Source organism: Mustela nigripes, chromosome X (assembly GCF_022355385.1).
Source record: "Mustela nigripes isolate SB6536 chromosome X, MUSNIG.SB6536, whole genome shotgun sequence".
Lineage (NCBI taxonomy): Eukaryota > Metazoa > Chordata > Mammalia > Carnivora > Mustelidae > Mustela > Mustela nigripes.
The window spans coordinates 19,068,147-19,091,564 of NC_081575.1; the positions used below are offsets into that span (position 1 = coordinate 19,068,147).

Here is a 23,418-nt window from a genome sequence, read left to right on the forward strand (position 1 = left end):
GACTCCCCCATCAAGCCATAAATACCATAATACAAAAGGGGGAAACACATCAAGCCTGTTCCTCACGTCCTTTCAAAATGCATAGCACAGATGGAGAAACTAATGTCAGAAAGGTCACCTGCTTTGATATTATGAAGACGGGAATGCTTTCAGCTAGGCATAAATCCATAACCCTCACAATTTGGAGGACTATTTTACTTCATTGTCCCATCAAATAGTTTAGGATGACATATTACTCACTAGTAAATACCCATGAGAATAAAAGCAGGGACTGCACTGATTACATCATTTGAATCCTTATAAAGTAGACACTTTATGGCACCATCAGAATTTTGCTCCAAACCTCTGATTGCTCCTCAGAGTTTGAGGAATCAATAGTGGGCGAGACAGGCATTGCATCTGGTTTATTCAAATGCCCACAGGAAGTGACAATGGATAAAGACATCCCCATCAATATATCACAACATGGGAAAGCGATACAGGTTTCTAGATGAAAACATTTGGGCACCACTTTAGTCTGCTGGCACAATACTTCATCTATCCCTGAGCATTAATGAGTTAGTCTTTAAGATGATATCCTATAACCTACATTTCAGCAAAGTCTGCAGCTGTGATGAACAAAATGACTCATTTTATCCTATGTAGTGATGGTGTCCCAGGATAATTAAATTTGGGGATGATGTTCTTCAATACATAGAGTCAGCCCATCGTGCCATAGCAGAAGCTCATAAACTGGTTCAAATATCACCTAATGTACTACAACCTAACTTGAAAAAAAGGAATAGTTTCTCTATTTAAAGTCATTACAAAATTCTGTATAGCCAAGCAACAGAATTAAATGAATCTGCCCACAAAAGACTTTATAAAGTCTACTTTTAAAACAATTTCCTTGCTTTAAAATCAATAGTTTTATCCCTTAAAATGCATAATAACTTAGCGTTTTCTATAGAAGCTGCTAATAACTGAGCACCAAAGGAGATTGAGGCTGTTTTTGCTTTCCAAATGAGAGACTGTGCTTCTGTGTGTGTGTGTGAGCACACTCACATGTGTGATGTACGGGGGAGTGAGGAGGAAGTGTATCTAGGGATATTATTAATTTGCAATTGATTTTGTATTTCTAATTCCTAACACAATGACAGGACATGATAGATGTTTGATAAACATTTATTGAATGGAAAAAAATAAGACGAATGCATAGATACCAGTCTTTCACAACTTAGGCATGGTTTAATAAAAATTGAAAAAGTATGGTACAAGGCAGCTGGCCACCACATACATCTTAAGCACAAGAGTATTTTATTAGAACACTGAATGGCAATCAGAGGCTTTATTGATCATATAAAAACTAATTAAGTAATTTGTTGATGTTTAAAAGTGATTTATAGTTTATAATCAGGCAAAAGGTTGAGTAAACAAGATGATATGACGGATCATAAAATGAGAAATACATTCTTACTACCATTCTCTGTATTGGTCATTTATCCATAGTTCTTAGAATCTCTATGTTTGGGGAAAAAAAACTGATATTTTATTTGTGGCCAACACTTTTTAATATGACTAAGAATGTATTTTACATTTGTAACACAATGTATTTCATCGTCAATTTAACTCTTCCAATTGTTCCCAAAGCTTCTCAGTAGCGACTAAAGGTCCCCAAACTCTGTGTGAGTCAGTGAAAATAACCCATTGGGAATGGCCATTTTGGACGTCACAGCTTCTCAGCCCCTGGGCTTACTTTTCGCAGCATCTCAGGAGAACAGTCAAGAAGGCTGAAACATTGCTGTATTAATGATTCTACCAATTACACAGAAATGGCTAAACTTGAAAAGGGAGTTGGGAAAGGGAGTATAACTTGAAGCTTAGTTCCAGAGGCTTTACTGTTGTAGGCACATGAGCTTTTCTGCGCCTGTTCGGGGAACATCTGGAAAGAGCCCAACAACTGATGCTGGCCTGAAGCACTTGGGATGAGTACAGAAGAAGAAAAGTGACTGGTGAAAACGTGTGACTTCTAGAGACATACAAAGAAAAAGGTGGGTCATAAAGGACAGGGATGCTTGTAGATAAAAGTTTGAATTTTCCACTTACTCGTCATTCCTAACCAGCTTCTACTTGGTTCTTACTTCCAACTGGAGAGAGTAGCCCTGGGTAGAATTTAGGGGAAATTGGTTCTGTTCCTGACAATATCACTAAATGTCTGTGTGTGTACTCTGGATCTTTGTATGGCTGGCTCCACTCCATTCAGATTCCAGGATTTAATGTCAGCTCCTTAGAGAGGCTTTCCCTTTCATTCTACCTAATGTTGCCCCTCCAAACCCTGAGCTCTTTCTATTTCATTAGCTTGCAGTATTTTCTTCATAATTTTATTAAGATTTTTAATTAGTTTGTTTACTGCTCACATCTTCCTTTAGGTTGTAAGGTCCATGAGATTACCCCTAGCGCCTATCACATTGCCTGGAACACACCAAGAACCCAATGAATATTAGTTGAATAAATTCATGCATGTTGTAGAACAATCTACTTAACTTCTTTGTAGCTTGGATTCGTCATTTGTAAAATTAAGAGAAATCATTTTCATTATTTCAAAGATTAGCATGATAACAAAGAAAGAATAGGTTTATAAATCCCTTGAAAAAACCTCAATAATATTTAATTGAATGGCTCTACATTTTGAGAAAACATAATTGATACAACAGTAGCATTAGAATATTGTTGACATATATTTAAATATAGATTCTGCCATTTAACCAGATATGAGATCTTTTTTTTTAATTAATTAAATTTATTTATTTTCAGCATAACAGTATTCATTATTTTTGCACCACACCCAGTGCTCCATGCAATTTGTGCTCTCTATAATAGGAGATCTTGAACAAAGCATTGCAGTGCTCCCAACCTCAGCTGCCTGGGTTGTAAGATAGGAATGATAATAGTTATTTCCTAGGGTTTTTAAGAAGATTAAGTAAAATAACTCATATTAATCATCCAGTACAATGTGTGACACTTATTAGGTACTTTATTATTGGTAGCTATTAATATAGTCATTATAATATAAAAATAATAATATAAAATATTATATACATTTTATTAATATAAAAATTTAACAACCAGTACTATATATTGTAGAAACTTTAGTTCGCAAAGATGGTCATAAAGGTGACTCTAGTGGAACACCAGTTATAAGCAGGCAGGCACAGCCTGAGAGTGGCAGAAAGGCATTAGACATTTACTTACAAGTTGCCAGAGGTTGATCTAGTTTTCTCTTTCAGGGTCGGACTTGGAGCTCACAAGAAGATGGAGGTCAGTGTTGTGAAAACCAAGGTGCCAGGGCAAGTTTCAGGGAGGAGCAGGCTCCAGAGGAGCAATCTAATAATTGTCATACAAGTTTTAAAAACCTTATTTGATTTTCCCACTGCATGCTTTCTGAGTATTGACCCTGACTATATTCACACTTTACAAGTGTTTTCCTACATACTTTCATTGGATCTTTGCAGCAATCCTGTGAGAATCCGAAAAGTAAGTGCCATTGTTCCCATTTTATAGATAAAATTTTTATGATTCAGAAAGGACTTGCTTAAGCCTGTAGAGCTAAAATAATACCAAGCCAGAATTCAAACCCAAGAGTTCTGACTCTAAATCCAATCATGTAAATCCTCTGTGCAGTGCTATATATGGTCCTTCACTATCCCAGCTCTTAAGAAAAACAATATTAAAATACAGTTAGGCAAACTGAGGGTTACAGAAGGGAAGGAGGTGGGGAGATGGAATAACTAGGTGATGGGGATTAAGGAGGACATGTTGTGATCAGCACTGGGTGTTATATGCAACTAATGAATCGTTGAACACTACATCAAAAACTTATGATCTGCTATATGCTGGCTAACTGAACATAATCAATCAATCAATCAATCAATTAACTGAAAAAAAATACACCTAGACATTGGCTATCTCCCTGACTAAGAGCAAAGATAGAAATAGCCCTAAGAAGAATTCAACATTCTGATTTCTCAAAGAGCTATGGTCGAAACAGCCCCCTATGTTCTGATAAGGACATGGATGCCATGTTTCTGAAAAAGGAGGGGTCAGAGGCTGTTATCTCTTCCAAGTGGGAGGAATAATGTAAACAGTTCACCTGGGTCCCAGTTCTAGCATTTACACCAAATCTCTGGGAAACTATTGACAGTTTGCTTTCCCTTTAGAGGCCCTGGTTTCTGGCTTTATCCATCTTTGAATCATTAGATAAAAGTGGTAGCTCTTACCCTTTTTACTGCTGCAACATACACACTGGAAAATTCAATACAATGATTAGTAATAGGAACTCAGTTAGGAAGGGATACTTTGGAGGGTGCAAGTGGGACAATCTGAAAGAGGCTTGTGTGTGGTTCCAACAGTCCTACCAGGAGATTCCTCCAATCATAATAATAGCTAATATTTACCATATGCTTATTGTGAGCTAGATGCTTTAGATGAATTATCTTATTTAATCCTCACAGTGAATTAATGAAGTAATAAATATTTGGTACTCTCATCTTAAAGATAAGGAAACTGAGTCTCAGATAGGTTAAACCCAAGGTCACATAGCTAGCATGTCATAGAATTGGATTCTAATCCAATAAAATTGACCTTAGAGCCCTCTTAGTTTTGTATTACATTGTTTGATATCCCCCCTTCAGTCATCCCCTGCTGTTCCTCAAACACACAACTGATAATGAAAAAAATCATAAGTTTCTAGTGTCATTCCCATATTTAAGATTTCTGTCCTGGACTTTATGCTCAAGTTAAGCTTTGGCTGAGAACAAGTTCAGTGTTAAAAAGAAGGGTGTAGAAGGAGGAAGGAAATTAGAATTCATTAAATACCTGCTATTTCATGCCTTGCTAGACATTGTACACACATCCACCATCACTTTTAGTTTTTACAACCAGTCTTACAAGGTTAATGTTTTATCCCACCTACAGAGAAAACTCTGGTTAAGATACTAGCCCAAGATCACAGAGACGATAGCAGCCAGGTTGAGATTCAGACCCATTCTTCTGGTTCCAGATTCCATCTTCATGCCTTTAAACCTTATATCCAATAGGTTGGAGGATGGCAAGAGATGATTAAGGTAGAATGAAGCCATAGTCGACATACCCAGTATGTTTATGCCCTAGGTAGCCAGGACCAGACCCCACTGGTCTCTGTTTAAGGACTTGAGCCATACATGTCTCACTATTGTCATGCGTGTTCCCTTTACAGACCTGTAGTGGCCTAACAGGTACAGTCAATGGCAGCAAGTTGAGTGAATTCTTCCTCGTGGGCCTCACTGATGATCCTCAACTTCAGCCTATATTCTTTGCCCTCTTCTTCCTGATCTATGCAATCACAATTGTGGGAAACCTGGGCCTCCTTGCCCTCATTGTGGTCAGCCTTCGACTCCACACTCCCATGTATTTCTTCCTCAGCAACCTATCTTTTATTGACTTCTGTTATTCTTCAGTCACAGTTCCAAAAATGTTGATGGGGTTTTTCTCTGGTTGCCAGACAATCTCCTTCTCTGGTTGTGCAATACAGACAAGCTGCTTTGTGATCTTTGCTGTCACTGAGTTCTTCCTCTTGGCTTCCATGGCCTATGACCGCTATGTGGCCATCTGCAACCCTCTGCTCTACCATATCATTATGTCCCCAAGGTTCTGTTTGCAGCTAGTGGCTGCCAGCTATGCAGTGGGCCTGATGAACATGGTGCTTCTCACAAGCACAACCTTTTCTCTGACCTTCTGTAAATCCCATGTCATCACTCACTATTTCTGCGATATCCCTCCCCTTTTAAAACTCTCTTGCTCTGACACACGGATCCTCCAACTTCTCCTCTTTGCCTGTGGTTCCTTTAATGTGTCTGTGTCCCTGATAATCATCCTAGTCTCCTATGCATGTGTCTTCTTGGCTATCATCAGAATACCCTCAGCCCAGGGAAAACACAAGACATTCTCCACTTGTGCTTCCCACCTGACCGCTGTCAGCCTGTACTATGGAACCACAGCATTCATTTACTTGCGCCCATCCTCTGAGTACTTACTAGGCAGAGACAGGCTGGTCTCTGTATTCTACACAGTGGTCATCCCCATGCTTAACCCCATGATCTACAGTCTGAGGAATAAAGATGTAAAGGAAACATTTGGGGGTGTTCTCAAGAAGGGCTCACAATTCTCCTTCCCCACACTCAGATTTCCATGATATAAAATGTGTTAAAGAAAAGGTAATAAAGAGAAGGAGGGAGGAGACATCTATTTGGCCACTCATAATATCTCGGGCATTATTCTAGGAATTTTAAATGGACTATGCCTTGAATCCTCTTCATAAATCTGGAAGGCAAATATTATTATCTTCGTCTTATAGATGAGGACTCTGAGACCCTGAGAGCTTTGGTTATTTGTCCAAGGTCACATATGTATGCAGTGGAACTGAATTTCAATTCAGCACTGACTCTGAAACTCCCTTTCTATTACATTACACTCTTTCACTATAATGCAAGCTGCCCCCCCCCATTAAATATTTATTTATTTATTTGGGAGAGAGAACACATGTGAGTGAGTAGGGGGAAGGGCAGAGGGAGAAAATTTTCAAGCTGACTCTCGGCTGAGCTGGAGCCTGACTGGAGCTGAGCTTGCTCTCACAACCCATGAGGTCATGACCCTAGCCAAACCAAGAGTCAGACACTTAGCCTACTGAGCCACCCAGATACCCCAAGATGCCACCCTCACTCTTTATCCTGAGTCCAGGGTTTCCAACTTTTTTCCCTTTCTGGCAAATCTGTTCCAAAAATTTGTAACAGATTCAGTCCCCTAAGAGCTACTTCTTTTCCCATAGCCAATTTTCTACTTCTGCTTTTGGATCATGTCTAATCAGGTCACTAAATTAATTCAATGCCTATTGCATACAGAGTCCTATACCAAATGTAAGGTGGAGACAAATCACAAGGAAGAAAGCTATGGCTATTTATCTTTTGTCAGCTTCCAACTCATTTAGGGAAGACAGAAGATCCCATTCAAAAAGGAAGACAGAAGATCCCATTCAAATTATGACTTTTTACTTAAATTGACATTCATTTTTGTGCCAGTACTATGCTGTCTTGGTGATCACAGCTTTGTAGTAAAGTTTGAAATCAGGCAACATGATGCTCCCAGCTTTTTCTTTTTCAGCATTTCCTTAGCAATTCAGGGTCTTTTCTGTTCCATACAAATTTTAGGATTGTTTGTTCCAGCAATTTGAAAAATGCTGGTGGAATTTTGATCAGGATGGCATTGAAAGTATAGATTGTTTTGTGCAGTATATACATTTTAACAATGTTTATTCTTCTGATCCATGAGCATGGAAAGCTTTTCCATCATTTTGTGTCTTCTTCAATTTCTTTCATGAGTGTTCTGTAGTTCCTCAAGTACAGATCTTTTACCTCTTCAGTAAGGTTTATTCCAAATTATCTTATGGTTCTTGGTGCTATAGTAAATAGAATCAATTCTCTAATTTCCCTTCCTGTATTTTCATTGTTAGTGTATAAGAAAGCCACTGATTTCTGCACATTGACTTTGTATCCTACCACATTACTGAATTGCTGTATGAGTTCTAGTAGTTTGAAGGTGGAGTCTTTTGGGTTTTCCATATAAAGTATCATGTCATCTGCAAAGAGAGAGAGTTTGACTTCTTTGCCAATTCGAATACTTTTTATTTCTTTTTGTTTTCTGATTGATGTTGCTAGGACTTCTAATACTATGTTGAACAAGAGTTGTGAGAGTGGGCATTCTTGTCGTGTTCCTGATCTCAAAAGGAAGGCTGTCAGCTTTTCCCCATTGAGAATGATATTCACTACGGGTTTTTCATAGATTTTATGAAGTTATAAGAGTTTTAATCAGGAATGGTTGCTGTATTTTGTCAAATTCTTTTCCTGAATTAATTGAGAGGACCATGTGGTTCTTCTCTCTTCTATTATTGATTTGTTCTATAACATTGATTGACTTGTGAATGTTGAACTACCCTTGCATCCCAGACACATAGACCAGTAGAACAGAGTAGAGAGTCCAGATATGGACCTACAAGTCTATGGTCAAATAATCTTCAACAAATCAGGAAAAATATACAGTGGAAAAAAGTCTCTTCAATAAATGGTGCTGGGGGGGCACCTGGGTGGCTCAGTGGGTTAAAGCCTCTACCTTCAGCTCAGGTCATGATCCCAGGGTTCTGGGATTGAGCCCCATGTTGGGCTCTCTGCTCGGCGGGGAGCCTGCTTCCCTTCCTTTCTCTCTCTGCATGCCTCTCTGCCTACTTGTCTATCAAATAAATTTTAAAAAAATAAATAAATGGTGCTGGGAAAATTGGATAGCTATATGTAGAAGAATGAAACTCGACCATTCTCTTACATCATACACAAAGATAAACTCAAAATGGATAAAAGACCTCCACGTGAGGCAGGAATCCATCAGAATCCTAGAGGAGAACATAGGCAGTAACCTCTTCGATCCCACAGCAACTTCTTTCAAGACATGTCTCCAAAGGCAAAGGAAATGAAAGCAAAAATGAACTTTTGGGACTTCATCAAGATAAAAATCTTCTGCACAGCAAAGGAAATAGTCAACAAAACAAAGAGGCAACCCACGGAATGGGAGAAGATATTCGCCAATGACAGTACAGACAATGGGCCAATATACAAGATCTATAAAGAACTCCTCAAACTCAACACCCAAAAAATAGATAATCATGTCAAAAAATGGGCGAAAGACATGAGCAGACACTTCTCCAAAGAAGACATACAAATGGCTAACAGACACATGAAAAAATATTCATCCTCATTAGCCATCAAGGAAATTCAAATCATAACCACATTGAGATACCACCTTACACCAGTTAAAATGGCAAGAATTAACAGTACGGAAAACAAGTGTTGGAGAGGATGTGGAGAAAGGGAACCTTCTTACACTGTTGGTGGGAATGCAAGTTGGTGCAGCCACATTGGCAAACAGTGTGGAGGTCCCTTAAGAAATTAAAAATAGAGCTACATTGTGGGCCCTGGGTAGCTCAGTGGGAAAAGCTTCTGCCTTCCGTTCAGGTCATGATCTCAGGGTCCTGGGATTGAGCCCCGCATCGGGCTCTCTGCTCAGCAGGGAGCCTGCTTCCCCTTCTTTCTCTATCTGCCTCTCCGCCTATTTGTGATCTCTCTTTCTCTCTGTGTCAAATAAATAAATAAAATCTTTAAAAAATAAAAAATAAAAAAAATAAGAATAGAGCTACCCTATGACCCTGCAACTGCACTACTGGGTGTTTACCCCAAAGATACAGATGCAGGGAAAGGAAGGGCCATCTGTACCCCAAAGTTCATAGCAGCAATGGCCACAGTCACCAAACTGTGGAAAGAGTCAAGATGCCCTTCAACAGATGAATGGATAAAGAAACTATGGCCCATATATACAACAGAATATTATACCCCCATCAGAAAGGATGAATACCCAACTTTTGTATCAACAATTACAGAACTGGAGGAGATTATGCTCAGTGAAATAAATCAAGTAGAGAAAGTCAACTGTCATATGGTTTCACTTACCTGTGGAATATAAGGAATAACACTGAGGACATTGAGTTGGAAAGGAGAAGTGAGTTGGGGGAAATCAGAGGGGGGGATGAAATATGAGAGACTGTGGACTCAGAAACTGAGGGTTTTGGAGGGGAGGAGTGTGGGGGGTTGGGTGAGCCTGGTGGTGGGTATTAAGGAGGGCACATATTGCATGGAGCACTGGGTGTGGTGCATAAACAATGAATCTTGGAACACTGGAGAAATAAAATAAAATAAAATAAAATAGCACAAAAATTTAATTGACATTTATTGAGATTTTTCTATGTACTAAATGCTAAATCTGTTGTTTCATAAACCTGCCAAGAACTCTGTAATGTTGGTATAATTGTTGCTCCCATTTTATGGATGATAATATTGTAATTAAAAATGGTTAAGTGACCACTCAAGGTCACATAGCTAAAGAATGGGGAATACAAGATTTGAATCAGGGCTGCTTGTCCAAAGAGCTTATATTCTTTCCACTTTACTGTATCACCCCCTGGATTACTAGGATGCCTATCAACAAGCAGCAAGAAATATAAGTTGTGAGGCTAGGACTCAAGTCAATGGAATCAAGATGAGTGGGTTCACAAGAGAGTATCTAGAAAGAGGTGGGTAGTTTGAATAACGTCTATAAAGAGTAAGGAGTGGTAGGAATGGCTGAGTAATGAAGGGAATGGGGAGAATTGGAAATCAAAGACTAAGACAGAAGAATCTAGATGCTCAGAGAGCTGGTTTGGCAGAATGGGCAAAGTTATAAGCAAAAGATATTGATTAAATTGGGGAGATAGTTGGGTAAACACAAAAGATATTAAGAAAATGTGGAGATGGTTGGGAAGGGCCTGTATACCTTCTTTGAAGGTCTTATTAATATCTAGTCAATCCCTTGCTACCATAGGTGGGTAAGTTTCAAACAGAGCTTTGGTTTCCCTAATTTAACCTCAGATGGCTTTGAGCATATGGTTGCTTAGAGTTGTGGTAAAAGTCATATTTTTGGAGGCTAAGGCCTCCATAAATCTTTACTCTGTTCTCTGTCTCCAGTTCACATATCTCAAATTGCCTAGACAGCTAACAAATTTTGAGTCCTTGGCCACAAGGGGTCATTGAGGAATTATTTCCTGATGGAAAACTTATGTTCAAGTTAGTTTGGGTAAGATCTAAACAAGTGCAACCTAATGAAGTCACTTTGAGTCTAAAGGCAGCCAGACATAAAGAAGAATTTTGCATGTTGACACTATACTAGGAATTCCTCTGTCTTAGAGCAGGCTTTTTTCTATTTTATCATTTGCCTGGAAAATTGCAATATTCTCCTAACTGGTCTTACTGTCCCCAGGCTTGTCCCTGACTGATTTTTCTCCGCACTGCTGCCTTATGATTAGTCTAAACAGAAATCTGACCACATCGCTGTTCTACTTCAAACTCTTCAATAGCTCTTAATTGTCCTGAGAATAAAGTCCAAATCCCTTAACCTACAAGGCCTCTACAGTTAGAATCTAGCCTCTCAGACCTTACCTTTTACAGCTCCTCTTCCCTTTCCTGCATGTCATATCCTCCCTTTTAGACTTACAACTTTCCTCATTTACAAGTCTGTCACTTTTCATCAGTGAAGAATCCTCCTCATATTTCTAATCAGAAGTGTTTACTTTTTCCTTGGAATTTTAGGACAAATGATTGTAGCATGCAATCATCCTATACTCCTAAACTGCCTTATTCTATTCCACTTTTCTTACAATCATATCTTTCTTCCTCTACTAGATTGTATGCCTTAGAGGGGAAAACCAAGGTGTCTCAGAACTATGTAACCTCATACCTGGGACCAAGTTGGCATTTAATAAATGTTTATGGGAAGAATAATGGATTTGTGTGTACTACATCATTGGACTTTTCCATGGGCATATATGTTTACTTTTGAACCCTCCAAAATGTCCAGAAGTGTGTTAGTAATCTATCCCCTTTTCTTTGTCAATATTCTACCTCCTTTTCAATATTAACTTCCAATCTGATCTTTTCCTATGCCTCTGCCCCCAGAATTATAACTCAACATTTGTAAATCCATTGATTTCTATTGATTTGATGTATGTGTACATGTGTTATATTCCTAACTAAATTAAAATTCCTGGAGGTAATGGGTCACATCTATATTTGTCTTTCCCAGTACTAGTGAGCCATGAAAAAATAAGTGTACATTAAATAAAAAATTAGGGCCTGTAGTACATAGTTGATGCACAATTGAAGAGGGTTTGTGTGGAGCTCAAAGCAGGACAGAGATAACTAGGTATGATTTTAAGAAAGAAGAAGGGAGCTGACATTTATTGTGAGCTTACTAAATGCCAGACACTATGGTAAGTCCTCAGATTATCTCATTTGGTTATCACAACAACCTGATATATGTTTTTTTAATTAAGACTTTGTTTTTAGAGCACTTTTAGGTCCATAGCAAAACTGAGGGAAGGTACAGAAGGTTCCCATATTCTCTCTGGTCCTTCATACACATTCCACATTACCAACATCCACCCGCAGAATGGTACATTTGTTACAATTGTAGAACCTACAATGACACATCATAATCCAAAAGCCATAGTTTATATGAAGGTTCACTCTTAGTATTGCACATTCTATGGGTTCAACAACCTAATTTTATATTGATTTTATATATGAGGAAAAGAAGTATCAGAGAAGTGGTGATGAACTCAGTCATTCATACACAGCCTATATGGGGCGGAGTTAGAATTTCAAACTCAAGACTGAATTCAGAGCCTGTGTTTTAAACTACTTTACCAGTCTGCATCAGGGTGATCACTTCACTTTCTTTAAATCCTAGACTTCTCATGTACTCTCTGACATCAAGATACTGTACAATGAACACTGAAGTGAGTGAATAGCAACATATTTTGTTTAGATTAAGTTCTCTGAACATATCTGAAGCACAACATAAAGAAAAATTAGGAACTCAGGCAGGCAGGAAGGAAGGGTGTGAGGTTTGGAGAAAGAGAGAAGGAGGGAAGAAAAGTTTTAAGCAGGAAAGGAAAGGAAAGGAAGGAAGGAGGAAAGAAAGAGGGAGGGAAGAAGGGAAGGAGGGGAGTAGGGAGGGAGAATGGAAGGTAGGAAGGAAGAAAAAATATCCTGAAAAGTCTTGCCATCTCATTCTTTCAGAAAATGTACAGATGGAAGTGGAGGGTCACCGTATCATCTGGTTTCTTCTTAGGACCCTTTCCTGAAATGATCCAGGAAGGAGAAAGAGAGCTTTTCCAACAGCCTCTTGCTCAGATACTTCAGAAAATACCATTCCACATAGGAAAAGTACCAAAACCTCCGGGAACATATTTAAAAAAAATGTCCCTTGGTAGTGTCTAGAATTTTTAAATATCTTAACAGTAGCCATGTGTCCTTCAAATTCATGAGGCTCTAGGGCCCTAGAGACCCACTTAGCTAAAGCAAGGATTCTGAGGTCTGACCCCTGCCTTGTTTTATTATTGCTCACACTACCCCCAAAACCATTCTCCCTTAGATGACCTGAAGAAAGCTACTAAGACATGCTCATTCTAGAAGCAACTGCTTTTCTTGGTGAATAGGATGATTCCTAATTATCACTGGTCTTGCCTAGGTAATATGACCTATTCAACTTGTAGTATTTCTTGCTTGGGGTTTATTTTGGCTGATATGCTTCACCCTCCAAAACTAAGCCATCTTGAGGGCAGGGCTTTGACTTACTAATAATATGTATAATAGTAATAATGACCAAAAAAGAGCACCTTTGGTTGATTGGGTGGTTACAATCCCAGTATCTGTTCAGCACAATTATGAAGTTTGAGTTAATACACGTACACAATACATATCTAATCCTGGGCCCCAAAATATAGAATATATATTATTTTCAATCATATTTACAAAACTAGAACACAAGTATCAAAGGAAGTCTCGATAAATTCCAAATAAGCAGTATCATATTAATAACATTCTTGTAAAGATGCAATAAAATAGAAGTTACTAAAAAATATCCAAAAATTGGATGTACAGGAACAGGAACACTTGTGCATTGTTGGTGGGAATGTAAGCTCATACAACCACTGTGAAAAATAGTATGGAGTTTCCCCCTAAAATCAAAAATGGAAATATCATATAATCCAGGGTTGCCTGCATGGCTCATTGGATAAGTGTCTGACTCTTGATTGTCTCTCAGGTCATGATCTTGGGGTCATGAAATCTGCTCCAGATTCTCCCTTTCCTTTTCCCTCTGCCCCTCTTCTCTCTCTTTTTCTATATCTCTTTAAAAAAATCCCATATAACCCAATAATTTCACTACTGAGTATTTACCCAAAGAAAATGAAAACACTAATTTGAAAAGATGCACACATCTCCATGTGTATTGCAGCATTATTTTAAAAATCTCCATGTATTTGGACAAAAATTTCTTCTAAATGGGATAAAGAAAAAAATTAACTACAGACAATTGTTACTTAATGACAGATATCAAATTGCAGAGTGTAACTGATATGATATTTCAACTGATATGGCACAATGTGTGCCATATGGAACAAAATAACTGAATATTAATATGTTAAGAATTTGATGCCAGAAGTTAGAAAAGAACCATGAAGTAAACCAGAAGAAAGTACAAGAAAGGAAATAAATATCAAAAGAAAAATTAATAAAATAGGAAACAAAATTAAAAATGCTTAATAAAACCAAAACCTAATTTTTTAGAAAAGTTAATAAATAAGCAATACTATGATAAGATTAAGTAAGTGAAAAAAGAATCAAGACCTGAATAACCATTATTAGCAATGAAAATGGCATTATTAAATAAATATTCATATTTTTAAAATAATAAGAGTATGCTATAAAATATTTTATGCCAATCAATGTGAAAACTCTGATGACATATACAATTCCACAGAAAAATTCAAATCAACAATTTTATTCAAGAAGAAATTAAAAAATGAGTAGACCATCAGACACTAAAGAAATTCAATTAGTAACCAACATCTCTGCCTTTAAAGTCACAAATCCCAGGGAGGAAGGTTTTATCAAACTACTAAAGAACAGATAATCTCTGGGGCGCCTGGGTGGCTCAGTGGATTAAGCTGCTGCCTTCGGCTCAGGTCATGATCTCAGTGTCCTGGGATCGAGCCCCACATCAGGCTCTCTGCTCAGCAGGGAGCCTATTTCCCATTCTGTCTCTGCCTGCCTCTCTGCCTACTTGTGATCTCTCTCTCTGTCGAATAAAATAAATAAAATCTTTTAAAAAAAAAAAAGAACAGATAATCTCTACATTATATAAAATATTCTGGAGAACAGAAAAAGAAGAAAAGTTGTCCAATTCATTTTATGAATTTAGTAAAACCTTGATACAAAAGCCAGGAGAGCTTGTTACAAAAATGAAATATTATACTACAATCTCACTTTTGATAAGTCTCAAAAAGGCCTAGTTAAAATACCAGTTAATTGAACTTAACAAATATATTTAAAAAGTACAATATGATCAAATAGGCTTAATTTCAGTAATTAAGGAATAGTCTAATTTTAGAAAATCCATTACTACAAGTCACTACTTAAGCTGATCGAAGAAAGACAATCTGTACTCATCTCAGTGGATTTAAAAAATCAAATGAAATTCAGCATCTCTCTGTGGACAAAAAACAAACAAACAAACCTAAACAACTCAAGAATAAAGGGAAAAGTTTATTCTGACAAAGGACATTTACCAAAACTCACAATAAACAGTATAGTTAATGCAGAAACTTCAGAAGTGTTTTTGTACTGGAGAAGATACCCCCTCTCCAAGTTATCATTTAACATTGCATTGGAAAGATCATTATCAATTCAATAAGACAAGGAATAGAAATATATTTAAGTATTGGAAAGAAAGAATCATTATTCATGTGTTATCTAACTGGCTACACGGAAAACAAAAGAGAATTTTCAGACAAATAAATTTTAACTATTTAAGGAGTTAATCAAGGTTGCTACATAGAAGTTGTTTTTCAAAAACTGGTAATATGACATGATGAGCACTTGGTGTAATAAGCAACTGATAAATTGTTGAACACTATCTGAGACTAATGTACTATATGTTGGCTAATCGATTTTAAATTAAAAAATCAATAATAGTCCTATAAAGTAGTTGGGGTGCCTGGGTGGCTCAGTCAGTTTAATGTCTGGCATTTGGTTTTGGCTCAAGTCTGATCTCAGGGTCATAAGGTCCAGCCTTGAACTTGGCACTCAGCAGGGAGTCTGCTTGAGATTGTTTTCCTCTCCTTCTGCCCCTCCCATGCATGCATGCTCTCTCTCTCTCTCTCTTTCTCAAATAAATAAGTCTTTAAAAAATAGTCCTATGTGGTAGCAAAAACAATTAGAAGATATAATTTTTACAAGTTACCATTCACTGACTAAAATTTTAAAAATGTATAATGTCAAGTGTTGTTGAGGATGTGTGACAATCACTAAAACTTGAATACATTGCTGGTGGGAATGCAAAATGGTATAACCACTTTATAAAACAGATGGGCAATATTTTACAAAGTTAAACATACATTTACAACATGACCCAGCAATTCTACTCTTGGAATTTGCCCAAGAGAAATGAAAACATGTTCCCACAAAGACTTGTCATGTGAATGTTTATAATAGCTTCCTTTATTACAGCCAAAACCTGGAAACAGCCATGAGCTGGTGAATGGATCAACAAACTTGTACATCTATACAAAAGAACACTATTCAGCGATAAAAAGGAAACTACTGAAACAAACAAAAACATAGGTAATTTCAAAAACATTAAGCTGAGTAAAAATCATAAAGGACTATATACTATACAATTCCACCTATATGAAATTCTAGAAGTTATATTATTGTGACGGGATATATGTCAGTGGTTGCCAAGGACCCAGTGTGGGTGTAAGACACTAACTTTAAGGGGCATGAGGAAACTTTATGGAGTGGTGGAAGTGTCCTAGGTCTTGAATATAATGACAATTACACAACTGTATTCAATTGTCAAGACTCATCACATTATAATTTGTGAATTTTATTGTTTATAAATTATACCTCAATAAAGCTAGTTAAAATAAAGCTACCAGGGCACCTGGGTAGCTCAGTTCATTAGGAAACTAACTTCAGCTCGGGTCATGATCCTAGGGTCCTGGGATCGAGTCCCACATCGGGCTCCCTGCTCAGCAGATTTCCTGCTTCTCCCTCTGCCTCTGCTGCTCCCTCTACAGTGCACGCTCTCTCTCTCTCTCTCTCTCTCTCTCTGTCAAATAAATAAATAAGATCTAAAAAAAAGCTACCTGTTTTTTGTGTGTCGAGTTGCGGGTGTTCTTCATAGATCTTGGATATCAGCCCTTTGTCTGTACTGTCATTTGCGAATATCCTCTCCCATTCCGTGGGTTGCCTCTTTGTTTTGTTGACTGTTTCCTTTGCTGTGCAGAAGATTTTGATCTTGATGAAGTCCCAAAGTTCATCTTCGCTTTTGTTTCCTTTGCCTTTGGAGACATGTCTTGAAAGAAGTTGCTGTGGGTGATGTCAAAGAGGTTACTGCCTATGTTCTCCTCTAGAATTCTGATGGATTCCTGCCTCACGTGGAGGTCTTTTAACCATTTTGAGTTTACCTTTGTGCATGGTGTAAGAGAATGGTTGAGTTTCATTCTTCTACACATAGCTATCCAATTTTCCCAGCACCATTTATTGAAGAGACGATCTCTTTTCCACTGTATATTTTTCCTGCTTTGTTGAAGATTAGTTGAACATAAAGTTGAGGGTCTATATCTGGACTCTCTACTCTGTTCCACTGGTCTGTGTGTCTGTTTTTGTGCCAGTACCGTGCTATCTTAGTGATCACAGCTTTTTAGTAAAGCTTGAAATCAGACAATGTGATGCCCTCAGTTTTTTGTTTTTGTTTTTGTTTTTGTTTTGTTTTTGTTTTCAACATTTCCTTAGCAATTCGGGGTCTCTTCTGATTCCATACAAATTTTAGGATTGTTTGCTCTAGCTCTTTGAAAAATGAGTGGGATTTTGATTGGGATGGCATTGAAAGTATAGATTGCTCTAGGCAGTATAGACATTTTAACAATGTTTATTCTTCTGATCCATGAGCATGGAATGGTCTTCCATCTTTTTGTTTCTTCTTCAATTTCTTTCATGAGTGTTCTGTAGTTCCTCAAGTACCGATCCTTTACCTCTTTCGTTAGGTTTATTCCCAGGTTATCTTGTCATTCTTGGTGCTATAGTAAATAGAATCAATTCTCTAATTTCCCTTCCTGTATTTTCATTGTTAGTGTATAAGAAAACAACTGATTTCTGTACATTGACTTTGTATCCTGCCACATTACTGAATTGCTGTATGAGTTCTAGTAGTTTGGAGGTGGAGTCTTTTGGGTTTTCCATATAAAGTATCATGTCATCTGCAAAGAGAGAGAGATTGACTTCTTCATTCCAATTTGAATACCTTTTACTTCTCTTTGTTGTCTGATTGCTGTTGCTAGGACTTCTAACACTATGTTGAACAAGAGTGGTGAGAGTGGACATCCTTGTCATGTTCTTGATCTCAAAGGGAAGGCTGTCAGCTTTCCCCATTGAGGATGATATTCACTGTGAGTTTTCATGGATAGATTTTATGAAGTTGAGGAATATTCCTCCATCCCTATACTTTGAAGAGTTTTAATTAGGAACGGATGCTGTATCTTGTAAAATGCTTTTTCTGAATCAACTGAGAGGACCATGTGTTTCTTCTCTCTTCTTTTATTGGTTTGTTCTATCACACTGATTGATTTGTGAATGCTGAACCACCCTTGCAACCCATGGATAAATCCCACCTGGTCATGGTGGATGATCTTTTTAATGTACTGTTAGATCCTATTAGCTAGGATCTTGTTGAGAATCTTAGCATCCATATTCATCAGGGATATTGGTCTGAAATTCTCCTTTTTTGTGGGGTCTTTGTCTGGTTAGGGGATCAGGGTAATGCTGGCTTCATAAAAAGAGTCTGGAAGTTTTCCTTCTGCTTCATTTTTTGAAACAGCTTCAGGAGAATAGGTGTTATTTCTTTTTTTTTAATATAATTTTTTATTTTTTATAAACATATATTTTTATCCCCAGGGGCACAGGTGTTATTTCTTCTTTGAAAGTTTGGTAGAATTCCCCAGGGAATCCATCAGGTCCCGAGCTCTTGTTTTTTGGGAGGTTTTTGGATCACTGTTTCAATCTCGTTACTAGATATTGGTCTATCCAGGTTGTCAATTTCTTCCTGATCCAGTTTTGGAAGTTTAAAGGTTTCCAGGAATGCATCCATTTCATCTAGGTTGCTTAACTTATTGGCATAAAACTGCTGATAATAATAATTTCTGATGATTGTTTCTATTTCCTTGATGTTAGTCGTGATCTCTCCCTTTTCATTCATAATTTTAATAATTTGAGTCTTCTCTATTTTCTTTTGGATTAGTTTGGCCAATGGTTTTTTCAATTTTATTGGTTCTTTCAAAAAACCAGCTTCTAGTTTCATTGATGCGTTCTTCTGTATCTCTAGTTTCTGTCTCATTGATCTCTGCTCTAATATTCATTATTTCCCTTCTTGTGTGTGGGGTTGGCTTAATTTTTAATTGATTCTTCAGTTCTTTAAGGTGTAAAGACAGCTGATGTATTCTGGATTTTTCTATTTTTTTGAGGGAGGCTTGGAGGGCTACGTATTTCCCCCTTAGGACTGCTTTTGCAGGATCCCATAGATTTTGGACTGAAGTGTCTTCATTCTCATTGGTTTCCATGAATTGTTTAAGTTCTTCTTTGATTTCCTGGTTGATTCAAACATTCTTAAGCAAGGTTTTTTTAGCTTCCAGGTGTTTGAGTTCCTTCTGAACTTTTCCTTGTGATTGAGCTCCAGTTTCAAAGCACTGTGATCTGAGACTATGCAGGGAATAGTGTCAGTCTTTTGGTATCGGTTGAGTCCTGATATGTGACCCAGTATGTGGTCTATTCTGGAGAAGTTTCCATGTGCACTTGAGAAGAATGAGTATTCTGTTGTTTTAGAGTGGAATGTTCTATGTATATCTATGAGATCCATCTGGTCCAATGTGTCATCCAGTGCTCTTGTTTCTTTATTGATTTTCTGCTTGGATGATCTGTCTATTACCGAGACTGGCGTGTTAAGATCCCCTACTATTAATGTATTCATATCAATATAACTCTTTATCTTGATTAACAGTTGTCTTATGTAGTTGGCTGCTTCCATATTGGGGGCATAAATATTTACAATTGTTAGATCTTCTTGGTGGATAGACGCTTTAAGAATGATGTAGTGTCCTTCTGTATCTCTGACTACAGGCTTCAGTATAAAATCTAATTTATCTGATATGAGAATCACTACCACAGCCTTCTTTTGAGGCCCACTGGCATAAAAGATGCTTCTTCATCCCTTCACTTTCAGTCTGGATGTATCCTTGGGTTCAAAATGGGTCTCTTGTAGACAACATATGGATGGGTCCTGTCATTTTCTCCAATCTGCAACCCTGTGCCATTTTATGGGAATGTTTAGGCTATTCACATTGAGAGTGATTATTGAGAGATACGTTTTTATTGACCTCGTGTTTCCTGTGAAGTCCTTGTTTCTATAGATTGTCTCCATAAATTTCTGTTCAATGATACTCTTGGGTTCTTTCTTCTTTTATAGAATCCCCTTAATATTTCTTGTAGTGCCAGCTTGGTGGTCACATACTCTTTTAAACCTTGTTGGTCCTGGAGGCTCTCCATCCATTTTGAACGTCAGTCTTGCTGGATAAAGTATTCTTGGCTTCAAGTTCTTTTCATTTAGTGCCCTGAATACATCTTGCCAGCCCTTTCTGGCTTGCCAGCATTCTGTGGACAGGTCTGATGTTATTCTGATGGACCTTCCTTTGTACATACTGAATCTTTTTCCCATAGCTGCTTTCAAGAGCTCCTGTATAAAATTAAGATTGATCATATTTACAATCAGATGTCTCGAAGTCTTTCTAGATTCTGTGATCTTGGTGGGGGGAGACCTTTTTGCCTCTATGACATGAACACTGGTTCCGTTCCCCAGATTGGGAAAAGTTGTTCAACTTTTCTTCTACTGTGAACCCCTCAAGCTCAACACATACAAAACAGATAATCATGTCAAAAAAATGGGCAGAAGACATGAACAGACACTTCTCCAATGAAGACATACAAATGGCTAACAGACACATGAAAAAATATTCATCATCACTAGCCATCAGGGAGATTCAAATCAAAACCACATTGAGATACCACCTACACGAGTTAGAATGGCCAAAATTAACAAGATAATAAACAACAAGAGTTGGAGAGGATGTGGACAAAGGGCAACCCTCTTACACTGTTGGTGGGAATGCAAGTTGGTGCAGTCACTTTGGAAAACAGTGCAGAGATTCCTTATGAAATTAAAAATAGGGCTTCCCTATGACCCTGCAATTTCACTATTGGGTATTTACCCCAAAGATACAGATATAGTGAGAAGAAGGGCCATCTGTACCCCAATGTTCATAGCAGCAATGTCCACAGTCACCAAACTGTGGAAAGAACCAAGATGCCCTTCAGTGGACGAATGGATAAAGAAGATGTGGTCCATATATACTATGGAGTACTATGCCTCCATTAGAAAGAATGAATACCCAACTTTTGTATGCACATGGGTGGGCTGGAAGAGATTATGCTGAGTGAAATAAGTCAAGCAGAGAGAGTCAATTATCATATGGTTTCATTTATTTGTGGAGCATAACAAATAACATGGAGGACAAGGGGAGATGGAGAGGAGAAGTGAGTTGGGGGAAATTGGAGAGGGAGATGAACCATGAGAGACTGGACTCTGGTGAACTAGCTGAGGATTTTGGAGGGGAGAGGGCTGGAAGGGTGAGGCTGGTGTTGGGTATTATGGAGGGCATGTATTGCATGGAGCACTGAGTGTGGTGCATAAACAATGAATTCTGGAACACTGAAAAGAAATTTAAAAATAAATAAAAATTTTAAAAATATATATATAAATAAAATTTTTTTTAATGTACAAAAAAAGCTACCATTTGCAACAGCAAGCAACACTATTAAGTAACTAACTATAAATCTAAGAAAAGATGCCCATGATCCTTATGGAAAATATTGTAAGCACTGTTGAAGGACATAAAAGACTTCAATAAAGGGATATAAATATCATGTTACATATAGGAAAACTCATTAACTTAAAGATGTCCACAATCCCAAAAAATAATCTGTAAGTTCAGTGAAATTCCAAACAAAGTTGCAAACGGATTTTTAAGGGAACTTAACAAGCTTATTCTAAAATTCATATGAAAAATTAAAGGTCCAAGAATATTCAAGACAATTATAAAGAAGCACAAATAGGAAAGACTTATAGATATCAAGACTTAGACAACTAATTAAAAGAGTGTAGTATTTATGTAGAGAGAGGCAAGCAGAGAGACTCTGACTTAAATCTGAGAAAGTAAGTAACCTTGATATATGACAGAACTAGCATTATAGATCATGAGAGGAAAGGATGGATTATTCAATAGATGGCATAAGAATAATTGTTTGTTTACACTAGAACAAATAAAATTTGTTTCCTAAATTGTATCATATACATAAATGAATTCTATATGGATTTAATAACTAAATGTTTGTAAAAATTTTTGCATTTAAAAAAAATTTAGAATAATATATAGTATCAAGTTAGGAAAGGATTTCTTGAATAAGACACAAACAACACAAATAGTAAATGATTGATGAATTTAACCACATTAAAAAAAACCCTCTACCTTTTTTTGTTATATTATAATAAGCAAAGTTAATAGGCAACTTACAGACTTGGAGAAGACATCTGCAACAAATATATACCAGACAGATAAAAACTACATAAATGACAACCCTTAGTAAAAAAAAAAAAATCCAAACTAAAATGGACAACATATTATTGTTGTCCAATTTACAGAAGAGGAAACATGCTTTTATCCTTGCTAATAATCAGGAAAATGCAAATTAAATTAGCACAGAGATACCATCACATAGACATCAGATTGCCTCAAATAAAAGCAGTTGCTAATATCATATGTAGGCAAGAATGTGAGGAAATAGATATTGTTATACATGCTTGTGGGAAAGTGTGTTTTTACACCCACTTTAGAGAGCAGTTTGGTTGTACCTAGTGAATATGAAAATATTAGTATACTCTGCACCAACAATTCAACACTTAGGTGTCTTAAAGAAATCCAAGAAACATATTCAAGGATATTTAAGGCAACATTGTTTGTAATGACTAAAGTTTATTAACATCCTCTTCTAGACCAAAACATTTATAGGTTTTCAATTCATAAGAAATTTTTATCCTTTTATTAATCCATCCAGTGCAACCTCAAAGCAAGAATTTGAGAAAAAAATTCCAGTTGTGGGACTATGCATTTTAGCAAGTAAGCTGTAAGGAAAGACAAACCCACAGGGTAAAACACCAATGAGTAAATGAGAGCTACATGAATCTACAGGGATAGGTTTGGAAAAAAACAAATGTAGAGTTGGGGGGAAGAAAGAAAGTTGCAAAAAGTTATGGTGACTTTTGTGCAAAATTTAAAACATACAAAATATTATCATGTATTGCTTATAGATACATTCATATGTAGTAGAAGGATAGAAGCATAAACATGGGGGATACACATTAAATGTAGGATAATGGATGTCTCTGGGGCTCAAGAGAAATGGGGTTGGAAACAAAAGGAATTTTCAATGTACTTATAATATTTTATTTCTTAGAAAAACAAGCTCTGCATAATCTCTTTTCTGATGGAGGCATAATACTCCATAGTGTATATGGACCACATCTTCCTTATCCATTCGTCTG

General features: G+C 37.1%; 2 protein-coding genes across 2 annotated transcripts in view; both read left to right on the forward strand.

The window, feature by feature from the left end:
* IGSF1 (immunoglobulin superfamily member 1) overlaps positions 1 to 23,418 on the forward strand; it is a 510,284-nt gene that overhangs the window by 414,801 nt on the left and 72,065 nt on the right. The window lies entirely within an intron of this gene.
* Positions 3,142 to 6,208, forward strand: LOC132006988 (olfactory receptor 5AP2-like). The gene is made up of 2 exons (XM_059385169.1): positions 3,142 to 3,153; positions 5,234 to 6,208. Exons 1-2 carry the CDS (start codon positions 3,142 to 3,144, stop codon positions 6,206 to 6,208), a joined length of 987 nt encoding a protein of 328 aa, XP_059241152.1.